The following is a 22318-nucleotide window of genomic DNA, read 5'->3' on the forward strand; positions in this document are numbered from 1 at the left end:
TCATCTTCAGTTACCAGGCATCTCCGTGGAGCGACGCATGGTGGTCAGCAGTCCCCTCCCTTACAGACCATGCCATGACTCACAATGCACATGTGCTGTAAGATCTTTAGATCTTGCAGCTCCCCATCAGCACCAGACAAATGATCACCCAAGCCCTGGTGACTAACTGGCTTGGCTACCTAAAAACTCTGTATGTAGGAATCAACACTAACCTCCAGAGACAACTGCAGACAATACAGAACTCAGCAGCAATACTAATCCTCAACCTCCTGAAGCAGACCCACATCACTCCCCACCTCAGTAAACTCAACTGGCTCCCAGTCTAGAAAAGAGGCAAGATACCGACCCATGCTTGTAAGGCACTCCACAACGAAGGATCGTCCTACATCAGCCAAAGTTTATTCTTTAACCAGCCTGCCAGACACCTGCATTCCACCTCCCTCTTGCTTGCTCACGTTCCCAGTGTCAAACCAGGCACGGAGGCTGCTCTTTCTCCCACCTGGCTGTAAAGACCTGGAATGAACTTCCCCTGCACTGGAGATCCGACTCATCAGTGAATCTGGAAAGAACTCAAGATCTGGCTGTTCAACTGATCAGCCCCTCCGGACAGCAACTCCTCCCCTGCGGCTTGAGAATCTCACAGATGATTTGCCGTGCTTAATAAATACCGATTGATTGATTTGAGTGCGCACATTAATATAGATTTTTCCCAGTGGGGACTTTGATGTTGTTTAGCTCTCCCTTGCTAACAAATGCCTTGCTACAATCAGTGCAGTCTTCAGGGTGGACTTTTGATGCTGCGTTAGCTTTCCATTTATGAATCAATGGTCACATTCAATACATTTATAGAGTTTCTGTCCTGTGTGAACATTCTGATATATATTACATTTTGTTTTGTAATCAATCCCATGCCACGTTATATTTATTAATAGTGTTTCTCCCTAGTGTGGATTTGTTGATGTTAGCTTATTCTTCCTTGGAAGACTTTATTACACTCTAAATACATAGGATTTTTTTGCCATGTAGATTTTCAGACATCGCTTCAGTTGTCCATTTGTTATGAATGCTTTGTGGTATTCAATACATACATTTTCTCTCTTGTGTGAACTTCTTGATTTTGTATTAAATTTTGCTTTGTGATGAATGCCTTGTCACATTCTGTAAATTCATGTGGTTTCTCCCCACAGTGGACTTGATATTGTTTTAAATCTCCCTTTATAATGAATAGCTTGTCACATTCAGTGAGGTTGAATGGTCTCTTTCCATTTGGTATAAGTTCTTTGTCACATTTTGTACAATGATATAGTTTCTCTCATGTGGAAACTTTCTGGTGTATTTTTTAACTTTGCTTTGTAATAACTGCTAAATCGCATTCAGTACAGCCATATCGTTTCTAACCAGTGTGGAATTTCTGATGTACTATTATGTACATTCATAGGGTTTCTCCCCTGTGTAGATTATCTGATGTTGCATAACAAGTGACTTTCTAATAAATGCCTTCTCACATTCAGTGCAGTTGAATGGTTTCTCCCCAATGTGGATTGTCTAATGTCGCTTCAGCTTTCCATTTGTTATAAATGCCTTACCACATTCAGTGCATTCATACGGATTCTCCCCCAGTGTGGACCATTTGATGTTGCTTTAGCTGTTTGTATTTTATAAATGCCTTGCCACATTCTGTACGTTCATACAGTTTCTCCCCAGAGTGGACATTTTGATGTCGCTTCAGCTCTCCATTTGTTATAAATGCTTTGTCACATTCGGTACATTGATATGGTCTCTCTCCAGTGTGGACTTTTTCATGTCGCTTCAGCCCTCCATTTGTTATAAATGCTTTGTCACATTCGGTACATTGATATGGTCTCTCTCCAGTGTGGACTTTTTGATGTCCCTTCAGCTCTCCATTTGTTGTAAATGCTTTGTCACATTCTGTACATTGATATGGTTTCTCCCCAGTGTGGACTCTCTGATGTTCCATTAGGTGTGACTTTCTAATGAATGCTTTGTCACATTCGGTACATTGATATGGTCTCTCTCCAGTGTGGACTTTTTCATGTCGCTTCAGCTCTCCATTTGTTATAAATGCTTTGTCACATTCGGTACATTGATATGGTCTCTCTCCAGTGTGGAGTTTTTGATGTCCCTTCAGCCCTCCATTTGTTTTAAATGCTTTGTCACATTCTGTACATTGATATGGTTTCGCTCCAGTGTGGGTTTTCTGATGTTCCAGTAAATGGTATTTTCTACTGTATGCCTTGTCACATTCTGTACATTTATATGGTTTCTCCCCAGTGTGGATTTTCTGTTGTCGTTTTAGGTCTTCATTTGTCATAAATGCCTTGTCACATTCTGTACATGCATACAGTTTCTCCCCAGTGTGGATTTTCTGATGTAGCTTTAGAGCTCTATTTCTTATAAATGCCTTGTCACATTCTGTACATTGATATGGTTTCTCTCCAGTGTGGACTTTCTGATGTTTTATTAGATGCGACTTTCTAGTGTATGTCAGGCAACATTCTGTACATTGATATGGTCTCTCTCCAGTGTGGAGTTTTTGATGTCGTTTTAGCTCTCCATTTGTTATAAATGCTTTGTCACATTCTGTACATTGATGTGGTTTCTCCCCAGTGTGGATTTTCTGATGTTGCTTCAGCTGTACATTTCTTATAAATGATTTGCCACATTCTGTACATTGATAGGGTTTCTCTCCAGTGTGGGTTTTCTGATGTTCCAGTAAAAGGTGTTTTCTACTGTATGCCTTGTCACATTCTGTACATTTATATGGTTTTTCCCCAGTGTGGATTTTCTGATGTCGTTTTAGGTCTTCATTTGTCATAAATGCCTTGTCACATTCTGTACATGCATACAGTTTCTCCCCAGTGTGGATTTTCTGATGTAGCTTTAGAGCTCTATTTCTTATAAATGCCTTGTCACATTCTGAACATTGGTATGGTTTCTCCCCAGTGTGGATTTTCTGATGTCGTTTTAGATGTTTATTTGTTATAAATTCCTTGTCACATTCTGTACATTGATATGGTTTCTCTCCAGTGTGGACTTTCTGATGTTTTATTAGATGCGACATTCTAATGTATGTCAGGCAACATTCTGTACATTGGTATGGTTTCTCCCCAGTGTGGATTTTCTGATGTCGTTTTAGCTCTCCATTTGTTATAAATGCTTTGTCACATTCTGTACATTGATGTGGTTTCTCCCCAGTGTGGATTTTCTGATGTCGTTTTATCTCTCCATTTGTTATAAATGCCTTGTCACATTCTGTACATGCATACAGTTTCTCCCCAGTGTGGGTTTTCTGATGTTGTGTTAACTGTCCATTTGTTATAAATGCTTTGTCACATTCTGTACATTGATGTGTTTTCTCCCCAGTGTGGATTTTCTGATGTTGTTTTAGCTCTCCATTTGTTATAAATGCTTTGTCACATTCTGTACATTGATATGGTTTCTCCCCAGTGTGGATTTTATGATGTTTCATTAGATGTGACTTTCTAATGAATGCCACGTCACATTCTGTACATTGGTACGGTTTCTCCCCAGTGTGGATTTTCTGATGTTGTGTTAGCTTTTCATTTCTTATAAATGCTTTGTCACATTCTGTACATTCATACGGTTTCTCCCCAGTGTGGATCATTTGATGCCGCTTTAGACTCGCCTTCCATCTGAACAATTTATTACATTCTGTACATTTATATGGTTTCTCCTCTACGTGGACACGCTGATGCTGCACTGGGTCTTTCATTGCAAAGAACACGTTTTCACAGTCAGTCCATCTATCTGGTTTTTCTCCAGTATGAAGTTTCTTATGTCGCACTTGCTGTTTTTTGGCCTAATAAATGTTTTGTCACATTCTAGAAATTCATATGGTTTTTCTCATGTGTGTTCTTTCTGATACCAGGTTCTCTCTTCCTTCGTAATCAGCACCTTAGACTTGCTTCAGTATGTCAGTGTGTTGTGTCTCCAATGTCTATCAGCTGATATCTAAGAGCCAAGTACAGACCTCATTGGGCATCTTGGGTTTTCTGCTGTAGAAAAAGACTTCGGCGAGGCATTAGCCTTCAAGGGAAGAGTTTTTGAGGCACACTGTTTTTACATCACTCCCCACACCAGTGATGTTTAATAGCTTTACTTTTGACATTCATTACTGCATTTATTTCACCTGTTAGATTAAGAAAAAGAAACAATCATTAAGCTTAAATGCAAAACCCATCAGAAAAACTCATTGGCATTTAATGATGCATTTAAGTGTTCATATAGACAAGTGCGTTGAAGAAATCCTAGATTCCACTTTCAATGTAAAGATGCAATAGGCAGAGTAAGGGCATACGATCTTTTTGTGATCCCCTTCTATTGAGGAGTGTGGACTCAAGGAGTAACCAAGAGACCAGAGACTGTTGCTTGTTCAGTGAGTGAGATCTTCTCCCAAGAGACACTACAATGTTAAATCCACAGCAACAAGATGCCGCCCTTCTTATCCAGGGAACGGTTCCTATTATCAAACGGCCTAACGAATAATGCAAGATGGAACCGGTTAGAAAACAGGTCTCTGGTTGGCAGAGGTATGCACCATGTCCAAGTAGGGCCAGCAATCCTAGTCAGGGTAAGTCACAAAACAATTGCAAATTATTCTGCGCTCACCCCCTGGTAGCTGGGCACAGAGCAGCCATGCTTAAAAGGCAATGTTTAAAGGGTTTGTGCAATAACTCATGCAACAACACAGTGAATACCTCACAAAAAGACTCAGTTTAGAAATATAGAGAACATGTATCTGAGTAAAACAAGTCCAAAACGATAAAAATCAATCAAGTAGAAGCTGCGATATTGAATGTTGAAGAAAAAAAAGGTAATAAAACAATTGAAAGCAGGTAACACTAAAAAAGGTTATTTCAGATTGGTCAAGAGGGACCGGTGCAAATTCAAAGTGCAGGCCGACTACAATGGAGCGCAGAAAGACTGCAGGGACCCATTTGGGCCCACTGAACACAGTCCCTTGGAGCTTGGGGTGCAGTGTGCGTGGGGAGGCCTTGTGCCATCTAGCGGAAGAAACTTTGCAGGGCTTCGTGCTGCGTCACATCAGATTTGGCAGAGACTCAGCTGTAGAAACCACTTCTGAGGTCCAGAACTTGGAGGGGGCACCTCAGACACGGATAGGAAGGGAGAGTCCAGCAGCATCACCAGAACTGCAGGAAGTCCTTTGTGTCTCTGACACTTGAGAAACAGGAGGCAAGCTAAAAAGCCCTTGGAGCACACTTTGGAGTGAAGACAGAGTCTAGCTCTCCTTCCAGGAGTCAGAGAGCTGCACTCCACAGGGCAACACACAGAAAAGCAATTCTTTGTCAAAAACAATCCAATTGAGTCTTTTCTGCAGCACCCCAGTTCTTCTGACAGCGGTTCTGTGTAGATCCAGAAGTGATGGAGTTGACAGGGCCAGAGACTTAGCACTTACGTCCAAATGTGCCAATGATCTGAGGGAAACTCCAAAGAGTGGTTTTGAAGTGCACCAGTATCTCTTTCAATCCCAGCACTCACTCCAGACTACCAAAGGGAGTTATCAGTAATTTGTATGGGCCAGTTCACTACCCTGTGATGTGTAAGGGTGGGCCCCTTCCTCCCATCTTCCCAGGAAGACCCATCAGAATACAGATGGATGCAGATGGGTGCTAAATCACACCCAACCCCTGCACTGTCTGTGGCTGTCTAGACGGAATGCACAAAGGGGTCGGTCACCTAGCCCAGACGTGTATTAGAGACAGGGTATAAGGCACAAAGAGCAGTACAAGCATAGAAACGTCCACTTTCTAAAAGTAGCATTTTTAAAATAGGAATGTTAAATCAGTCTTTACCAGTAAAGAGGATTTATCATTACTATTCCAAAGATATGAAATATGAAACATGAAACGGCTACTCCTTTCCAATCAGGAATTACAGCTTATAGGTATTCTAAGGAATTCCCAGTTCTAGCCAATGAAAGTCGGCATTACAGCAGTGAAAACTGAATTTAGCTGTTTGTCACTACCAGGACATGTAAAACACAGAGTATATGTTCCAACTTTTACTTACATAGCACTCTCGTGGTGGTTTACCAAGGGCCATCCTTAGGGGCGACTAATATGTAAAGAAAGGAGATTTGAAGGCTTGGCAAGTAGTTTTAAATGTAAAGTTGATGTGGCAGTAAACTGCACACACACAGGCACTGCAGTGGAAGGCCTGAGACATGGTTTCAGGCTGCATAGGTGGGTAGCACAATCAGTGCTGCAGACCTCTAGTAGCAAATAATTTGCAGACCCTGGGCACATGTAGTAACATAGATCTGAGTGACGCTGCAGGAATGCACCACAGCAGACACTCAATCTCCAACAAGGTATCCCCACCCCAGTTCTTTTAATACTTGATTTTTAATAAAATATTGCCCAAGGCATCAGCTGCGTGCCAGGTTTCCCAATGTACACCAAGCCAAACATAACAGCATTTCGACCAGAAGGAACGCATAGAGTAGCCTGTCCACATGTTGACAGAGTGCACACTATACGTCTACCTGCTACAATTAGGTTAATAAACAAGCATTGACACAACCAATAGGTCTCGCTTTTGGGACCTTATAAGTGTTTAGCAGTGAAACAGTTTCTGTTTTTGCACCAAGGATACTGTGCTGCATAACTAAATACTTATAAGGTCCCAAAAGTGAGACATATTGGCTATGCTAATGCTTGTTTGCAGCGGTGGTTGAATGTGTAGGCAGAGCCTGACACTACGAAGGTTGCTGATTTTACAAGCGATGCCTGGGCTCACAGTTAGCACCAATTTATCTCAAGAATGGAACAAAGATAAAGAATGATGAAGTATTTGAAATTCTCACATTCCAGTGGCAGGAAGGAACATTGAATATTGATTGTAGGCATACATGTGTGCCAAAATGAAGAAAAAAAACGACAATAGATTTAAAGTGGCCCTTAAAAATGTCAAACTCATTCAGAGGACAGTATGTGCTGAAATGTGACCACGTACCGAGGGATGTTTTCCAGCAGCCGCAATGGATGTCACCTGATAACAGACCGTCAGACCTTTTAATAAAATCCCAAACTCTAGTCTGTGAAAGGCAAAGCCAATATGAAAAGCAGCCGCTGGCTACTATGGCAACATATAGGCTAGACGTTCCACTGCATGTATTTCAAAGCCTCGTGAGTAGAAACATATCAGACGTTGCTCTTTTGTAGCGCCGAGCGCTGTTTCTCAGGCTGTGCAGGCGCTTTTTAAAAGCTGCATTTTGTTTGGAACAACATGAAAGAAATATTCATTATTGCGATGTATTCATATGGCCTTTACCCGATTGGAGAGGAATTCGAATAACTCAGATAACAAGTTAACATGGTCAAAGACGCGCTTAGCGGTGAGGGAGGGGGAGGGAGTTGAAGCGAGGGCGGGCTGAAAGTGAAAATACACACGATCTTGCGGTGAGGGAGGGAGGTGGAGTTGAAGGGCGGCCGGGCTGAAAGTGAAAAGACGCGTAAAAGAAGTGGGCACCTCAAGTGCGTGAAAAGAAGCCCGGGAGTTGAGTGCACAAGCGCCGCAAATGTGATAGCGATCGGATTCACGCGATTAAGCCACATGGCAGCTGTGGCCGCAGCAATGGACTGCAGGAAAGGACTGCAGCAATGGACGACTGCAGCAATGGACTGCAGCAATGGACAACTGCAGCAATGGACCGCAGCAATGGACTGAAGCAATGGACGACTGCAGCAATGGACTGCAGAAAGGGACTGCAGAAATGGACTGCAAAAATGGAGTGCAGCAATGGAGTGAAGCAATGAAAGACTGCAGCAATGGACAACTGCAGCAATGGACTGCAGCAATGGACTGCAGCAATAGAGTGCAGCAATAGAGTGCAGCAATAGAGTGCAGCAATAGAGTGCAGCAATGGACGACTGCAGCAATGGACGATCGCAGCAATGGACTGCAGCAATGGACGACTGCAGCAATGGAGTGCAGCAATGGACTGCAGCAATGGACTGCAGCAATGGACCGCAGCAATGGACCGCAGCAATGGACCGCAGCAATGGACTGCAGCAATGGACCGCAGCAATGGACCGCAGCAATGGACAACTGCAGCAATGGACAACTGCAGCAATGGACAACTGCAGCAATGGACAACTGCAGCAATGGACAACTGCAGCAATGGACCGCAGCAATGGACCGCAGCAATGGACCGCAGCAATGGACTGAAGCAATGGACGACTGCAGCAATGGACCTCAGCAATGGACTGAAGCAATGGACGACTGCAGCAATGGACCTCAGCAATGGACTGAAGCAATGGACGACTGCAGCAATGGACTGCAGAAATGGACAACTGCAGCAATGGACCGCAGCAATGGACCGCAGCAAAGGACGACTGCAGCAATGGACTGCAGCAATGGGCTACTGCAAAGGAAGGCAGCAATGGACGACTGAAGCAATGGACTGCCACAATGGACTGCAGCAATGGACTGCAGCAGTGGAGTATAGCAATGGACTGCAGCAATGGACTGCAGCAGTGGAGTATAGCAATGGACTGCAGCAATGGACTGCAGCAGTGGAGTATAGCAGTGGACTGCAGCAATGCACGACTGCAGCAATGCACGACTGCAGCAATGGACGACTGCAGCAATGGACTGCAGCAAGGGACTTCAGTATCGGACTGCGGCAATGGACGGCTGCAGCAATGGATGACTGCAGCAATGGATGACTGCAGCAATGGATGACTGCAGCAATGGATGACTGCAGCAATGGATGACTGCAGCAATAGATGACTGCAGCAATGGACTGCAGGAATAGACGACTGCAGGAATAGACGACTGCAGGAATAGACGACTGAAGCAATGGACGACTGAAGCAATGGACGACTGAAGCAATGGACGACTGAAGCAATGGACGACTGACGTAAGGGAGTGCAGCAATGGACTGCAGCAATGGACTGCAGTAATGGAGAGCAGCAGTGGACTGCAGCAATGGAGTGAAACAATGGAGTGAAGCAATGGAGTGAAGCAATGGAGTGAAGCAATGGACTGCAGCAATGGACTGCAGGAATAGACGACTGCAGCAATGGACGACTGAAGCAATGGACGACTGACGTATGGGAGTGCAGCAATGGACTGCAGCAATGGAGTGAAGCAATGGACTGCAGCAATGGACGACTGAAGCAATGGACGACTGACGTAAGGGAGTGCAGCAATGGACTTCAGCAATGGACTGCAGGAATAGACGACTGCAGCAATGGACGACTGCAGCAATGGACGGCTGCAGCAATGGACGGCTGCAGCAATGGACGACTGCAGCAATGGACGACTGCAGCAATGGATGACTGCAGCAATGGATGACTGCAGCAATGGATGACTGCAGCAATGGATGACTGCAGCAATGGATGACTGCAGCAATGGACTGCAGCAATGGACTGCAGGAATAGACGACTGCAGGAATAGACGACTAGGGAGTGCAGCAATGGACTGCAGCAATGGACTGCAGTAATGGAGAGCAGCAATGGACTGCAGCAATGGAGTAAAGCAATGGACGACTGCAGCAATGGATGACTGCAGCAATGGACGACTGCAGCAATGGACGACTGCAGCAATGGACGACTGCAGCAATGGACGACTGCAGCAATGGACGACTGCAGCAATGGACGACTGCAGCAATGGACTGCAGCAATGGACTGCAGCAATGGACGACTGAAGCAATGGACGACTGAAGCAATGGACGACTGACGTAAGGGAGTGCAGCAATGGACTGCAGCAATGGACTGCAGCAATGGAGTGAAGCAATGGACGACTGCAGCAATGGATGACTGCAGCAATGGACGACTGCAGCAATGGACGACTACAGCAATGGACTGCAGCAATGGACGACTGAAGCAATGGACGACTGACGTAAGGGAGTGCAGCAATGGACTGCGGGAATAGACGACTGCAGCAATGGATGCCTGCAGCAATGGATGACTGCAGCAATGGAGTGCAGCAATAGAGTGCAGCAATGGACTGCAGCAATGGCCTGCAGCAATGGAGTGAAGCAATGGACGACTGCAGCAATGGACGACTGCAGCAATGGCCTGCAGCAATGGACGACTGAAGCAATGGACGACTGACGTAAGGGAGTGCAGCAATGGACTGCAGCAATGGACTGCAGTAATGGAGAGAAGCAATGGACTGCAGTAATGGAGAGCAGCAATGGACTGCAGCAATGGAATGCAGCAATGGAATGCAGAAATGGAATGCAGCAATGGAATGCAGCATTTCTATGTTTTTTTCGAGTGGGCGCAGAGTCAGTCCGTTTTCCTCCTAGAGTGTCTTACGCTGGAAGGCCGCAGCACCACAAACTATATTTGAATATTTTAAGTGTGTACAGCAAGCACACTTATTCAGTGACTTTCCTCATTTAGCAGCCCCTCCCATGCCCATGTCTGTTTCAGGGAGGCTGGGGGAGGGCACCTGACCGAGGAAGCAGCAGGAAAAGAAACCATATATCCGTGGACGGTAACTATAACGAGTCCTCCAAGGCCATCGCAAGCAGGATTGATGTCTCGCAGGCCCTGCAGAGCGCAGTGCATAGATTATCTACGGTACACAATGCTGTTTTTTAAGCATTGTATGTGCTCTCTATCGTATCTGGGAGCTATGTATGTGTGTCGAATGCATTTTAAAGCAGTGATGCGGACACCAGCATTAAAATGCATTGGAAAGATGCTGACAGGCTGTCTGCAGGAGGCACATTAACCCACTGGGCTAACCATCTAAAATACAGTCCTGTAATATGCCGGCAGACTGTTTGCAGGAGGCGCATTAAAGCACTAAGCTATCCATATTAAATACAGTCCTGTAATATGCCGGCAGACTCTCTGCAGGAGGCGCATTAACTCAGTGAACTATCCATATAAAATACAGTCTTGTAATATGCTGGCAGACTCTCTGCAGGAGTAGCATTAACCCACTGAGCGTTCCATATAAAATACAGTCCTGTAATATGCTGGCAGGCTCTCTGCAGGAGGCGCATTAACCCACTGAACTATTCATATAAAATACAGCCCTGTAATATGTGGTGGCAGACTCTCTGCAGGAGGTGCATTAACCCACTGAGCTAGCCATATAAAATGCAGTCCTGTAATATGCTGGCAGACTCTCTGCAGGAGGCGCATTAACCCACTGAGCTATCCATATAAAATACAGTCCTGTAATATGCTGGCAGGCTCGCTGCAGGAGGCGCATTAACCCACTGAACTATTCATATAAAATACAGCCCTGTAATATATGGTGGCAGACTCTCTGCAGGAGGTGCATTAACCCACTGAGCTAGCCATATAAAATAGAGTCCTGTAATATGCTGGCAGACTCTCAGCAGGAGGCGCATACACCAACTGAGCTATCCATATAAAATGCAGTCCTGCAATATGCTGGCAGACTCTCTGCAGGAGGCGCATTAACCCAATGAGCTATCCATGTAAAATAGAGTCCTGAACAATGCTCGGAGACTCTCTGCAGGAGACGCATTAACCCACAGAGCTATCCATTTAAAATATAGTCCTGTAATATGCTGGCAGACTCTCTGCAGGATGCGCATTAACCCACTGAGCTATCCATATAAAATAGAGTCCTGAAATATGCTAGCAGACTCAGCAGGGGGCGCATTAACCAACTGAGCTATCCATATAAAATGCAGTCCTGTAATATGCTGGCAGAATATCTGCAGGAGGCGCATCAACCCACTGAGCTATCCATATAAAATAGAGTCCTGTAGTATGCTGACAGACTCTTTGCAGGAGGCGCATTAACCCACTGAGCTATCCATATAAAATACAGCTCTGTAATATGCTGGCAGACTCTGCAGGAGGCGCATCATCCCACCGAACTATTCATATAAAATACAGCTCTGTAATGTGCTGGCAGACTCTCTGCAGGAGGCACATCATCCCACCGAACTATCCATATAAAATACAGCCCTGTAATATGCTGGCAGACTCTCTGCAGGAGGTGCATTTAACCCACTGAACTATCGATATAAAATACAGTCCTGTGATATGCTGGCAGACTCTCTGCAGGAGGCGCATTAACCCACTGAACTATCGATATAAAATACAGTCCTTTAATATGCCGACAGACTCTTTGCAGGAGGTGTATTAACCCAATGAGCTATCCAAATGAAATACAGTCCTGTAAAATGCTGACAGTTTCTAATAATCCAAATCTGACCTGCACTGTGGTACTCCCATTGGCATGGTCCAATCACAGTGCCATTTTATTTAAACTGAAAGAGTCAAACGGCCTTCAACCCAGACCTGAACCCATAAGGAAGATTACAAAAAGAGCCTGGAAAAATGCAGATTGTTTAGAATTAGAAGGGGCACTGAAGAGAACCTTGCGCCCGCTCCCCTCTGGGGGGACGAGGCTACGTCAGCCTATACAGATTGGATAGACGCGGCATGCAATAAATTAGTTCCGGTGAAACATTGAACCCTTACACGGGCCCAACCCTCAGACCCCTGGTACTCAGAGGATTTTAAAAAACCTGAAACAGCCTGTAAAATATTAAATGGGCATGGAGGAAAGGGTATAAAAGTAAGGATATAGAAATGTATAAGCAGAGTCTCAGAATCTATAAGGAACTATTGCTGGAAACAAAAAATAAGTTTTTACAGAACAAATTTCTCAAGCTAAGTCCAATCTCAAAGAACTCTTTAAAACGATTACTAAACTTGCCGCACCAGCCCCTAAGAGCTTAAGTAGTCCTGAATTGTGCGAAAAAATTTCTACTTTTTTCCAACAAAAGGTGGAATGTATTTTTTCTACATTCACTTTAGCCCAAAAAGGTGAAAGAGTGCAGCCACCTAAAATAGAACCTAATAGACCCAACCCTACACCAGTTTTAGATAAATTCTCATTGCTAGAAACATCAGAGTCAATCAAACTTTTGAACTCTATTCGATCAGGGTCTTCCATGGACCCATGTCCGGCGTTTGTATTGAAATTAATTCCGGAAGTCAAAGGGTAAGCTCTTACCCCTTTGCTCAACACCATATTCACCACCGGCATATTTCCCAGGGACTGGAAGAAGGCCTCTATCCTCCCTCTATTAAAACAAGCATTTACAATGCAATGGTTTTGCCTTTGACAAAGTTAGAGCGATTGGCGTTGTCAATGACAATTTTTTTATTTATGCGTTGGTTTTGAAAACAGATAAATTAATGCCATTGTCATTTACAATGCCAATAGCGTAATCTCACGCAAATGGACGATGGTTACAAAAAATTTTGAAAAGTGCTCTATAGAATCAGGAGGAGTCGGGGAGGGATAATGAATAGAGATAGAGCCAAGAAGGAAAAACAAATTAGGGTGAGAGAGAGTGGTGCATTGGAGAGAGTTAGCAGTGTGTTGAAGGGAGTGAGTGACGGGATGAGAGAATGAGCAGAAGGAAGAGGCAGTGAGAGAAGGAGAGTGTGGTGAAAGGGAAGAGTGAGTGACGGGATGAGAGTATGAGCAGAAGAGAGGGAGGCGGTGAGAGAAGGAGAGTGTGGTGAAAGGGAAGAGTGAGTGACGGGATGAGAGTAAGAGCAGAAGAGAGAGAGGCAGTGAGAGAAGGAGAGTGTGGTGAAAGGGAAGAGTGAGTGACGGGATGAGAGAATGAGCAGAAGAAAGAGGCAGTGAGAGAAGGAGAGTGTGGTAAAAGGGAATAGTGAGTGACGGGATGAGAGTAAGAGCAGAAGAGAGAGAGGCAGTGAGAGAAGGAGAGTGTGATGAAAGGGAAGAGTGAGTGACGGGATGAGAGTATGAGCAGAAGATAGAGGCAGTGAGAGAAGGAGAGTGTGGTGAAAGGGAAGAGTGAGTGACGGGATGAGAGTATGAGCAGAAGAGAGAGAGGCGGTGAGAGAAGGAGAGTGTGGTGAAAGGGAAGAGTGAGTGACGGGATGAGAGTAAGAGCAGAAGAGAGAGAGGGAGTGAGAGAAGGAGAGTGTGGTGAAAGGGAAGAGTGAGTGACGGGATGAGAGTATGAGCAGAAGATAGAGGCAGTGAGAGAAGGAGAGTGTGGTGAAAGGGAAGAGTGAGTGACGGGATGAGAGAATGAGCAGAAGAAAGAGAGGCAGTGAGAGAAGGAGAGTGTGGTGAAAGGGAAGAGTGAGTGACGGGATGAGAGTAAGAGCAGGAGAGAGAGGCGGTGAGAGAAGGAGAGTGTGGTGAAAGGGAAGAGTGAGTGACGGGATGAGAGTATGAGCAGAAGGGAGAGAGGCGGTGAGAGAAGGAGAGTGTGGTGAAAGGGAAGAGTGAGTGACGGGATGAGAGTAAGAGCAGAAGAGAGAGAGGCAGTGAGAGAAGGAGAGTGTGGTGAAAGGGAAGAGTGAGTGACGGGATGAGAGTATGAGCAGAAGATAGAGGCAGTGAGAGAAGGAGAGTGGTGAAAGGGAAGAGTGAGTGACGGGATGAGAGTATGAGCAGAAGTCCTGCATCCTGGGAGCTGCATGACTGCAGAGCCAGGACCTGCCGGTGGCACCGCTGACCCCTTGCCACTCCTCGGGTTCCCCGCAAAGCTCAGCCTGGGATGCGGCCCCACCGGTCGGCACTGCTGCTGCTGGCAGCGATGTTCCTGCATTGCGAGGCAAAGTTCGGAGAGAGGAGCGAGTCCCGAGGGAGGAGACGGTGTAATACTTGACTTGACTGGGCAATGGAAGGGACAAACTCAAGCTGAACAGTCCAAATAAAAGCAAGAAAATGTGAGGTACAAAGCCACTGGCAAGCAATGGGTGAAATGCATTCTCATGGCCGCTTTCCGAAGGTCCAAAAGATGTAGGCTTCGACCAAAAAAAAAAAAAAAAAACACAAAAAGGTACGCCTGTCAAAGACACTCACCTAGCCAACAGAAAGCGTGTGGGGCCACAACACACAGGGCCTCTTGGTAGTTGTGTGACTACTGTTCGAAACAGAATGAGGGCATTCACACCCACCTTTCACTGCTGCTCTCTTCCTTTGAGCCTGTACACTGCTCTGCTGTCTTTTGGGAATGTTTGCGCTATGCAAACACAACACATGTACACACAGTAAAAGTGGCACACAGTAATGTACTCCATTTAGGGTTGAATTTATAAATAAGTGCAGGTGCCTAAAGAATTTTTAAGAGCCCGCCACTGGCACTTACAAATGCCATGTTAGAAAATACCAAGGCTGTCTAAACTGGATTCCACCTCACACCTTTCTTCCAGCAAGCCACACTGCCTGTCTCTTCATCTCACTTCGCAGTTTCTTTTCCGTCCATGCTTTCTCATTTATCACAATTTCCCTATTTTTTCTCTTCCTCCTTTCTTCCTCTCCTTCCGGTCTCTCCTACTCTAGATGAAGTCCGAGGATGAAAAACAAGCCTTGGTCCTTAAAAATGACCCGTTTAAAAAAAAAAAAACCTGCACAAACTCCTTCTTTTGAAATAGTGGGTTCAACTTGCTCCTGCTTAAGCCCTGCCAATAGCCTCACAGTGCACGAGACAGCGCTCCACATAATTATTACATTCATTGTCCAGGACTTTCTATTGTACTCACCCTGCATCAAAGGTCAGCCAACAAGTGGTAACTGGGTGTCCCAACCTCCAGCCTTACTGTCTACTCTGCCAACACATTTGGCCACTATTTACTTTGGCACAAGTGAATCAGGTGAAAGGCAACCCGATTCTCTTATACACTCATTCCTACTATTGAAATGCAGAAACAAATATACAGGATAGCTCTATAGATACATGATCGATTCTTAGTTCTTTTTTTTGCATATTGAGAGGAACCTTAAAACGAATCTTCTGTGTATAGTATATTTAAGAGCATCTGCCTAACTTTCTTCACGCAACAGCCGGCTTGGCTTGAATACCTTATTTCGAGAACTGAGAAATTGATAATTTGAAGTTAACTCAATTAGATGGGATGTAGTGATATTGTCTTTACGGTTGCTAGGCTTTGTGGCCACCCACAAACTGTGGAAAGGCATGACCAATCGGAACAGAAAACATGACGCATAGTGTATACCCCGGGGGACCGCACAGTGCATTCCGAAGAGAAGCACTCTAGTAGGCCCCTGCTTGTGCCCCAGGGGCACTTAAAGGTCACGCAATGGAAACAAAGTGAAGCGAGGAGAGGTGGCGTAACACATAAAGCTGCCGACCTTGGAGGTGGAGAGCAGAGTTCGATCCTCAGCTTCGGCTGTATTAGTTCTAAATAATTAAAAGAAGATCCCTGGCTGGGCTGTATATTAAATAAACCCATCAGTAAAATTTCTGTCTAGCAGACTTAGACTATAACCGGACCAAAGAGCCTTATCTATCATAGGCACTCTCCCCCTTCTCTGCCCCACAAGTTCTCACGTTATCCCTGTGGCCCAAAGAAGAAGAGAGTGGGGCTTTTAATTAATATGTAATGCTTCAACCTAGCAGTGCCACTCGTGAACACAAAGAGGCACTTTTGAATAAACACCTCGGTAAAATAGTGAGCTACGGAGCTTCTCCCACACGATGGAGTTAATAAGGGCGTGAAGAGTATGCTGCCACCCGTCCGCCGGAGGGCCCCCCCCCGCTCCCGATGCCACTGCTAGGCAGTACACATTAAAGCTTTTAAAAAAAAAGTTGTATATAGCGCTAACGAGACCCGAAGGGGTTAGAGCGCTTTACATGAGCACATGTTGAGTTAGGACACATTCATGTTGTTTAGAAGTTCACATATTTTTAGACACATTTTATCCATGCGTGAATTCAACTTCTACAGAAAAGCCTTATTTATGCCTGCTTAGGGTTTGGGCTACCTGCGCACACAAGGCGATCGCTGGTTCTTTACCGCATCTTAAAAAGTATACAATTCACTTTGCACATTAGTTATGCAATATAGTGCCTATATGGCACCCGGGTCCATTTGTATTTGCTGAGTTCCTTATGTTTCCATATCCGTCCATCCACCACGCGACTCTGTTCTCGATATCAGGGGTTTCCTTTCTGTCTGACATCTGATCGTGTACAGGAGCAGTGACCCGCCAATATACGTGTCAATCTCAGAGCATCATGTATTCTCATTATGGGCGACGTCTCGAGACCGCGGGCGGGTCGAAGGTTTTGTGCTGCTGTTTGAGGGGGTCTTGCTCTGCACGAGGTCAGAATGCGCGCCCTCCTTGCCGGGTGCAGGGGGCCAGCGCCCTTTGGGCCCCCCCCATCCTCCATCCCTGCCGGGTACAGGGCGTCAGCACCCTTTGGGTTTTGCCCCCCCCCTCCCTTGCCGGGTGCAGGGCACCAGTACCCTTTGGGTTTTGCCCCCCCACCCCATCCTCCATCCCTGCAGGGTGCAGGGCGCCAGCGCCCTTTGGGTTTTGCAGAGGGCTTTACTCAGGCTATATTTGGGAACGCCCTGAGCCGCCGGAAACTGGTGCTATATAAACCCTCCCCAGACGCGCACAATTTTCTTTCCTCTAGCTTCCCGGCGCAGCTGCTTCGGCGCATCCCCGTAAGTATGAGCGTCGATGTAAACACGGCTTGCGCCGTCACAACAAGCAGCAAGCCGGGCTTGTTTTTCGCATAGTAGGTCAGAACAGAAACTGCTAATCTTTACAAGAGAAGCTGCAGTTAATATATAGTGCTGGTTATGAGTTAGCATCCTCGCTGCTAGCTCTGACAAACAAGCACCACGAGCACACGGACAGCGGGAGGGGGGGCGGGAAAGGAACAGAGAGCGGGAGGGGGGGCAGGAACGGACAGCGGGAGGGGAGGGTCAGGGACGGGATCAAAACAAACATACAAAGTGAAAACATATTTATAAAGAAAATGCTCCTTACCTGATCGCTTCGTGGGAACTCAAATCTTGCAGCCAACTCCAACAACAAACACTTGGAAAAAGAAGAAAACAGGCCGACTCGAAAAAAAAAAATAACACACACCCACCGCCGCGTTGACGATCAGAAGTGGGTGGAGAGAGAAAAAAATCTCGGGAACGCCCCCGAATCTGGTCCGGGATTGACGGACAGAGCCGTCTCCCAATGGCTAGCCTCCATTTATGGAGCTAGCCAATGGGAGGAGGGGGCGGATACCCGACCCCACAGAGGAAAACATAAGATTTTGCTAGCGCATGTGTACTTCGTACGCATTGGCTAGGCAAAACCTAAAAAACGACTCTGGTTCCTAAGGTCCCAAGTAGTTATAGGCCAATTTCATGGCTTCCGCTTCTTGCAAAAAATGCTGAAAAAGCTATGAATACCCAGCTCGATTTATTTCTTCGAACCAATAATCTACTCGACCAGTCTCAGTACTGGTTTAGAGGCAAACACAGCACGGAGCTGGCTTGAATTAAATCTACAGAGGAAGTGAGGGAGGCCTTGGACTGTGGAGGCAAGGCAATACTGATGATGCTAGATTTGTCAGCGGCCTTTGACACGGTCCATCATGAAGCTCTGATGGACTGGCTGTGTGAAGCAGGGGTACAGGGTGCTGCTTGGAACCTCCTGCAGTCCTTTCTATCTGAAAGAACACAAACAGTTGATCTGGACGACAACAACATGTCAAAGCCGGGTTCCCTCCCTTGTGGGGTGCCTCAGGGCTCACCGTTAAGCGCAACACTTTTTAATATGTACATGATAACTCTGGCATGTTTAATAAGATCCTTTGGCTTCCAACTCACCTCCTATGCGGACGACACTCAAATTGTGTTATCTCTTAGAGATGGGGATAAAAAGGAAACTGGGGCACATGTTCACAATTGTATGAAAGCCATCTCAGGGTGGATGTCGACCAACTGCTTGAAACAAAATTCAAGCAAAACAGAGGTCATCATATTCAGGAATAACCCACAGCTATGGTCACCAGACTGGTGACCAGAAGATTTTGGTATTTGCCCTGATTGCACTGGAAAAGCAACAAATCTGTGGGTGTTAGTGCATAACAAACTTACGTTTAGTGACCAAATAAGCACGGTGGTGTCAGCTTGTTTTCTGACACTCAGAATCATAAGAAAAATAAAGCTTTATCTTCCAAAAGAAAGTCTCAGGACGGTGGCCACGGCACTTGTTATGGCACGTCTGGATTATTGCAACAGCGTCTGTCTGAACGCCCAAAAACAGCACATTAACAGGCTTCAGAGCGTGCAAAACGCGGCGGCCAGGTTGTTGACAGGGACACCTAAATATTGTCAAAAAAGAACTAATATAACTACACTGGCTCCCTGTGGAACAAAGGGTAAGCTTTAAGGCCCTCTGTACGGCATTTAAAGCCCTCAATGGAATAGGCCTGACCATCTGAGGCAAAGATTCAAATGGTATGTTCCAGGAAGGACTCTTCGGTCCACAGGAGCAAGACAAGTCCTAGTTCCTATATTTTAAAAAAAACAGTTGGGGGAGCTAGGAGTTTCATCGCCTGCGCATCTAAGGCCTGGAATGATCTGCCGTTCCATTTGAGAAATTCAGCAGATCTCCTCTTTTTTAGAAGGGGGCTGAAAACATGGCTGTTTACTCAGAGACATAATTTCTCCTGATATGCAGTGCATAGCACCAGGACACCTCAGGGTAACCGTTGCACTCTAAAAGTTTAATTAACATAACATGTACTTGCTGCCGTTCTTTTCTAACTAGAGCTCGGCTGATTGTGGGCCTTTTGAAAGTATTTATGTTAATCACAGTGCCCATCAAGGACAGCACTTAACAAATACTTTCAAAAGGCATACAATCAACTCCAAAGATGCGCTCTACTTAGAAAAGAAATGCAACAAGTCTACAAACAGGAGGTGTGCTTTCAGAATCATCTGAAAGAACAGGTACGTGGTTTTAAACTTGATGCATTTCTTTTCTAAATATAGCGCAGCTGTGTGGCTTATGGTTTGCCTTCTGAAAGTATTTTTATGCTAAATGCAGCCCATGACGGACGCTGTGATTAACATAAATTCTTTCAAAAGGCCCACAATCAGCCCTGCAGCAGTGCTGCTTTAAGAAAAGAAAAGCAGGACGTTTAAAAGCACAACGTGTGCTTTCAGATGATCCTGGATGTTGGGGAGTGATAGTGATGGAATTCATGGCGAAGAAGGAGAAGGGGCGCCAAGAAAGACTGTTGCACAGTGTGCAACGCGTGCTAGGGCTATCCCTGGGTGGGAGTGTTAGCCCCCTTCCGAAGGTCGGGTCTAGTTGCTCCCCTGATCACAGCGTCCGTCATGGGCTGCATTTAAGATAACTTCTTTCAAAAGGCAAACCATCAGCCCCGCATTTAGAAAAGAAATGTAGCAAGTTGTATATAGTGGGAACTCAACCCAAAGTTATTGGAGCAATTCACCCGATTATTTTTTTTGTATGCATGGGGAGATTCATCGATTTTCAGAGAATCACAGAATGTTAGTCTGACCGAGACAGAAAACCCATCGCCTAAGTTGGCAGCTCGAGCATTAAGCCACAACCTCTACCACAAGAGCAGAAGCATTTTCAATTGATATACAACTTTATGCAACGAACAACCATTGACAAAGCCAATAATCCTGGCTTCTTGTAGGTGTAATTATACTTGTATTATATATCTGGATGCAATGACAGAAGAAGCAAAATATCAGTCAGGTGGCACACTATGTTAAGCTAACTTAATTGCTTTTAAGCCACGCCCTTCATTGCATTGGTCATGCCTTTTGAGAGACACCCTAGTGTTTTCATCCCACTTAAAGCCCGGGTCTACATGCATGATTAGGTTCTTGACATAGCTTTGGCCGCAGTGCACAGAGACTTTACTCTATCGCACACAGAGGATAAAAATAGAGGGAATATTGCTTGCGTGGTATTGTAATTAAATGAGTGACTGTGTTTATGAAACCATACCCACATATTCCAGGTGTTGGAAGCCCTGGGGTAATGTTGCTGCCAACACTCCTTGCATCGTCACTAAAAAACATTAACAAAGCCAAATAGCTCTCAGATAACATGAGAGGTATTTTGGCTTTGTCAATGCTTATTTAGACATAATGCAAAGCTCGCAAGCTGCTGTGCAACATGACAAAGAATAACAAAGTCCCAGGCCGCGTTGCACTCTGGGGTGTCAGCGCTTTGCTCTGTTTTATTTTACTTTAAGTGTATTTTACATCAGCCGCAGTGCTGTGCAGCATGTCTAAACAAACATTGGCAAAGCCAAGAGATTGTGCATGGGTGACAGCTATTGGTTTTGACGATGATTGTTCAGGACCTGTGCTCTGAGAGCAGAGATACAGAATTCACAAATGGTTTATAAAAATGCAGATCACACTGAGGCTTGTAAAGGCCCCGGGCCTCGAGGAGCCTCCAGGAGGAGTCAACACAGGGTCTGAGGGGTCAATGCTGGAGGATGAGGGTCGATGACAGAGATGACCCCCCTCCCCCAGCCTTACCTCTGACTCACCAGGCCTCTCACCCCCCTGGCCTCTCTTCTGACTCACCAGGACTCGCAGCGCCTGGAGATGAAGCCTCCGCTTCAAGGCGCCCCTGGGGCTGCAGCATTTCTTGGCTGCCGCAACACAGGACGTCACTTCCGGAGGTAGTGAATACAGATCTGCGCATGCGCCACCCACTGGCTACAGACTGTCCTTTCTCTATTTATTAGACAGCAAGTTAAAAGGAACAAGAAAAAACAGCCATGAACTACATAGCCCATGAGGCTCAGCGGTAGTTATGGAAACCAGTCCACCAATCACAGTCCAGGCAAGGGCATATAGGAGATCCCACGACGTAGTCCTTCCTCTTTCTCTATTGCTGCCCCGTCAGTTAAGTCCCTTGCTTCAATTCTTATTGCGTATTTCTTGTGGCATGGGCAGTTATTGTTGTGACGGCTTGTTTTCTTAAATTGTTATATTGCTTGTGGTTTTCTTGTTTGGCGGAGCATTCCTGCTTGCAGTCTGACGCGGGAGGCTCCGGCTCGAGCGTCTGTCCTATGCGGTGCGCCGTGTAGGGCTGTCTGTTCGACGCGCTGCCGGTGTCGGAGCTCTCACCACAGCGCCCTTTGCGTGCATGTGATGAGAGACACGCTGGGGGCATTTCTTGTTGTTTTACACTGTGTGGCCTCCTGCCCCCTTCACTGACACCGCGTTTGCGGTAGGAAAGACGGGCTTGGCCCACACTTGGCTGTTTTCTTGCATAACTTTGGTACAGTGTTCCATCATATATTGTATTCATTCTACAACTGCTATTTACTGCGCAGGGCACCTGTGTTGGGGGGAACCCTTATATTCATAGCTATTGGGTGTTGTTTATGGGTGCCCGACTCTCTGTGAATATGCAGTCACGTCATGACCATGATTATGTGTCTATCCCCGATTCTGAGGGACAGCCCCCCCCCGCAACCCCAAGTGCG

General features: G+C 45.8%; 2 protein-coding genes across 2 annotated transcripts in view; one reads left to right on the forward strand and one right to left on the reverse strand.

Annotated features, from left to right (window-relative positions):
• The window catches only part of LOC147737670 (uncharacterized), a 235558-nt gene that overhangs the window by 177993 nt on the left and 35247 nt on the right, over positions 1 to 22318 (forward strand). The window lies entirely within an intron of this gene.
• The window catches only part of LOC147737672 (uncharacterized), a 75458-nt gene continuing 54029 nt past the window's right edge, over positions 890 to 22318 (reverse strand). The window contains exon 2 of the mRNA XM_086939799.1: positions 890 to 4171. Coding sequence (XP_086795925.1) covers positions 1601 to 3754 — 2154 coding nt within the window. The 5' untranslated portion in view covers positions 3755 to 4171 and the 3' untranslated portion in view covers positions 890 to 1600. The remainder of the gene's footprint in view (positions 4172 to 22318) is intronic.

Source organism: Lissotriton vulgaris, chromosome 1_1 (genome assembly GCF_964263255.1).
Source record: "Lissotriton vulgaris chromosome 1_1, aLisVul1.2, whole genome shotgun sequence".
Lineage (NCBI taxonomy): Eukaryota > Metazoa > Chordata > Amphibia > Caudata > Salamandridae > Lissotriton > Lissotriton vulgaris.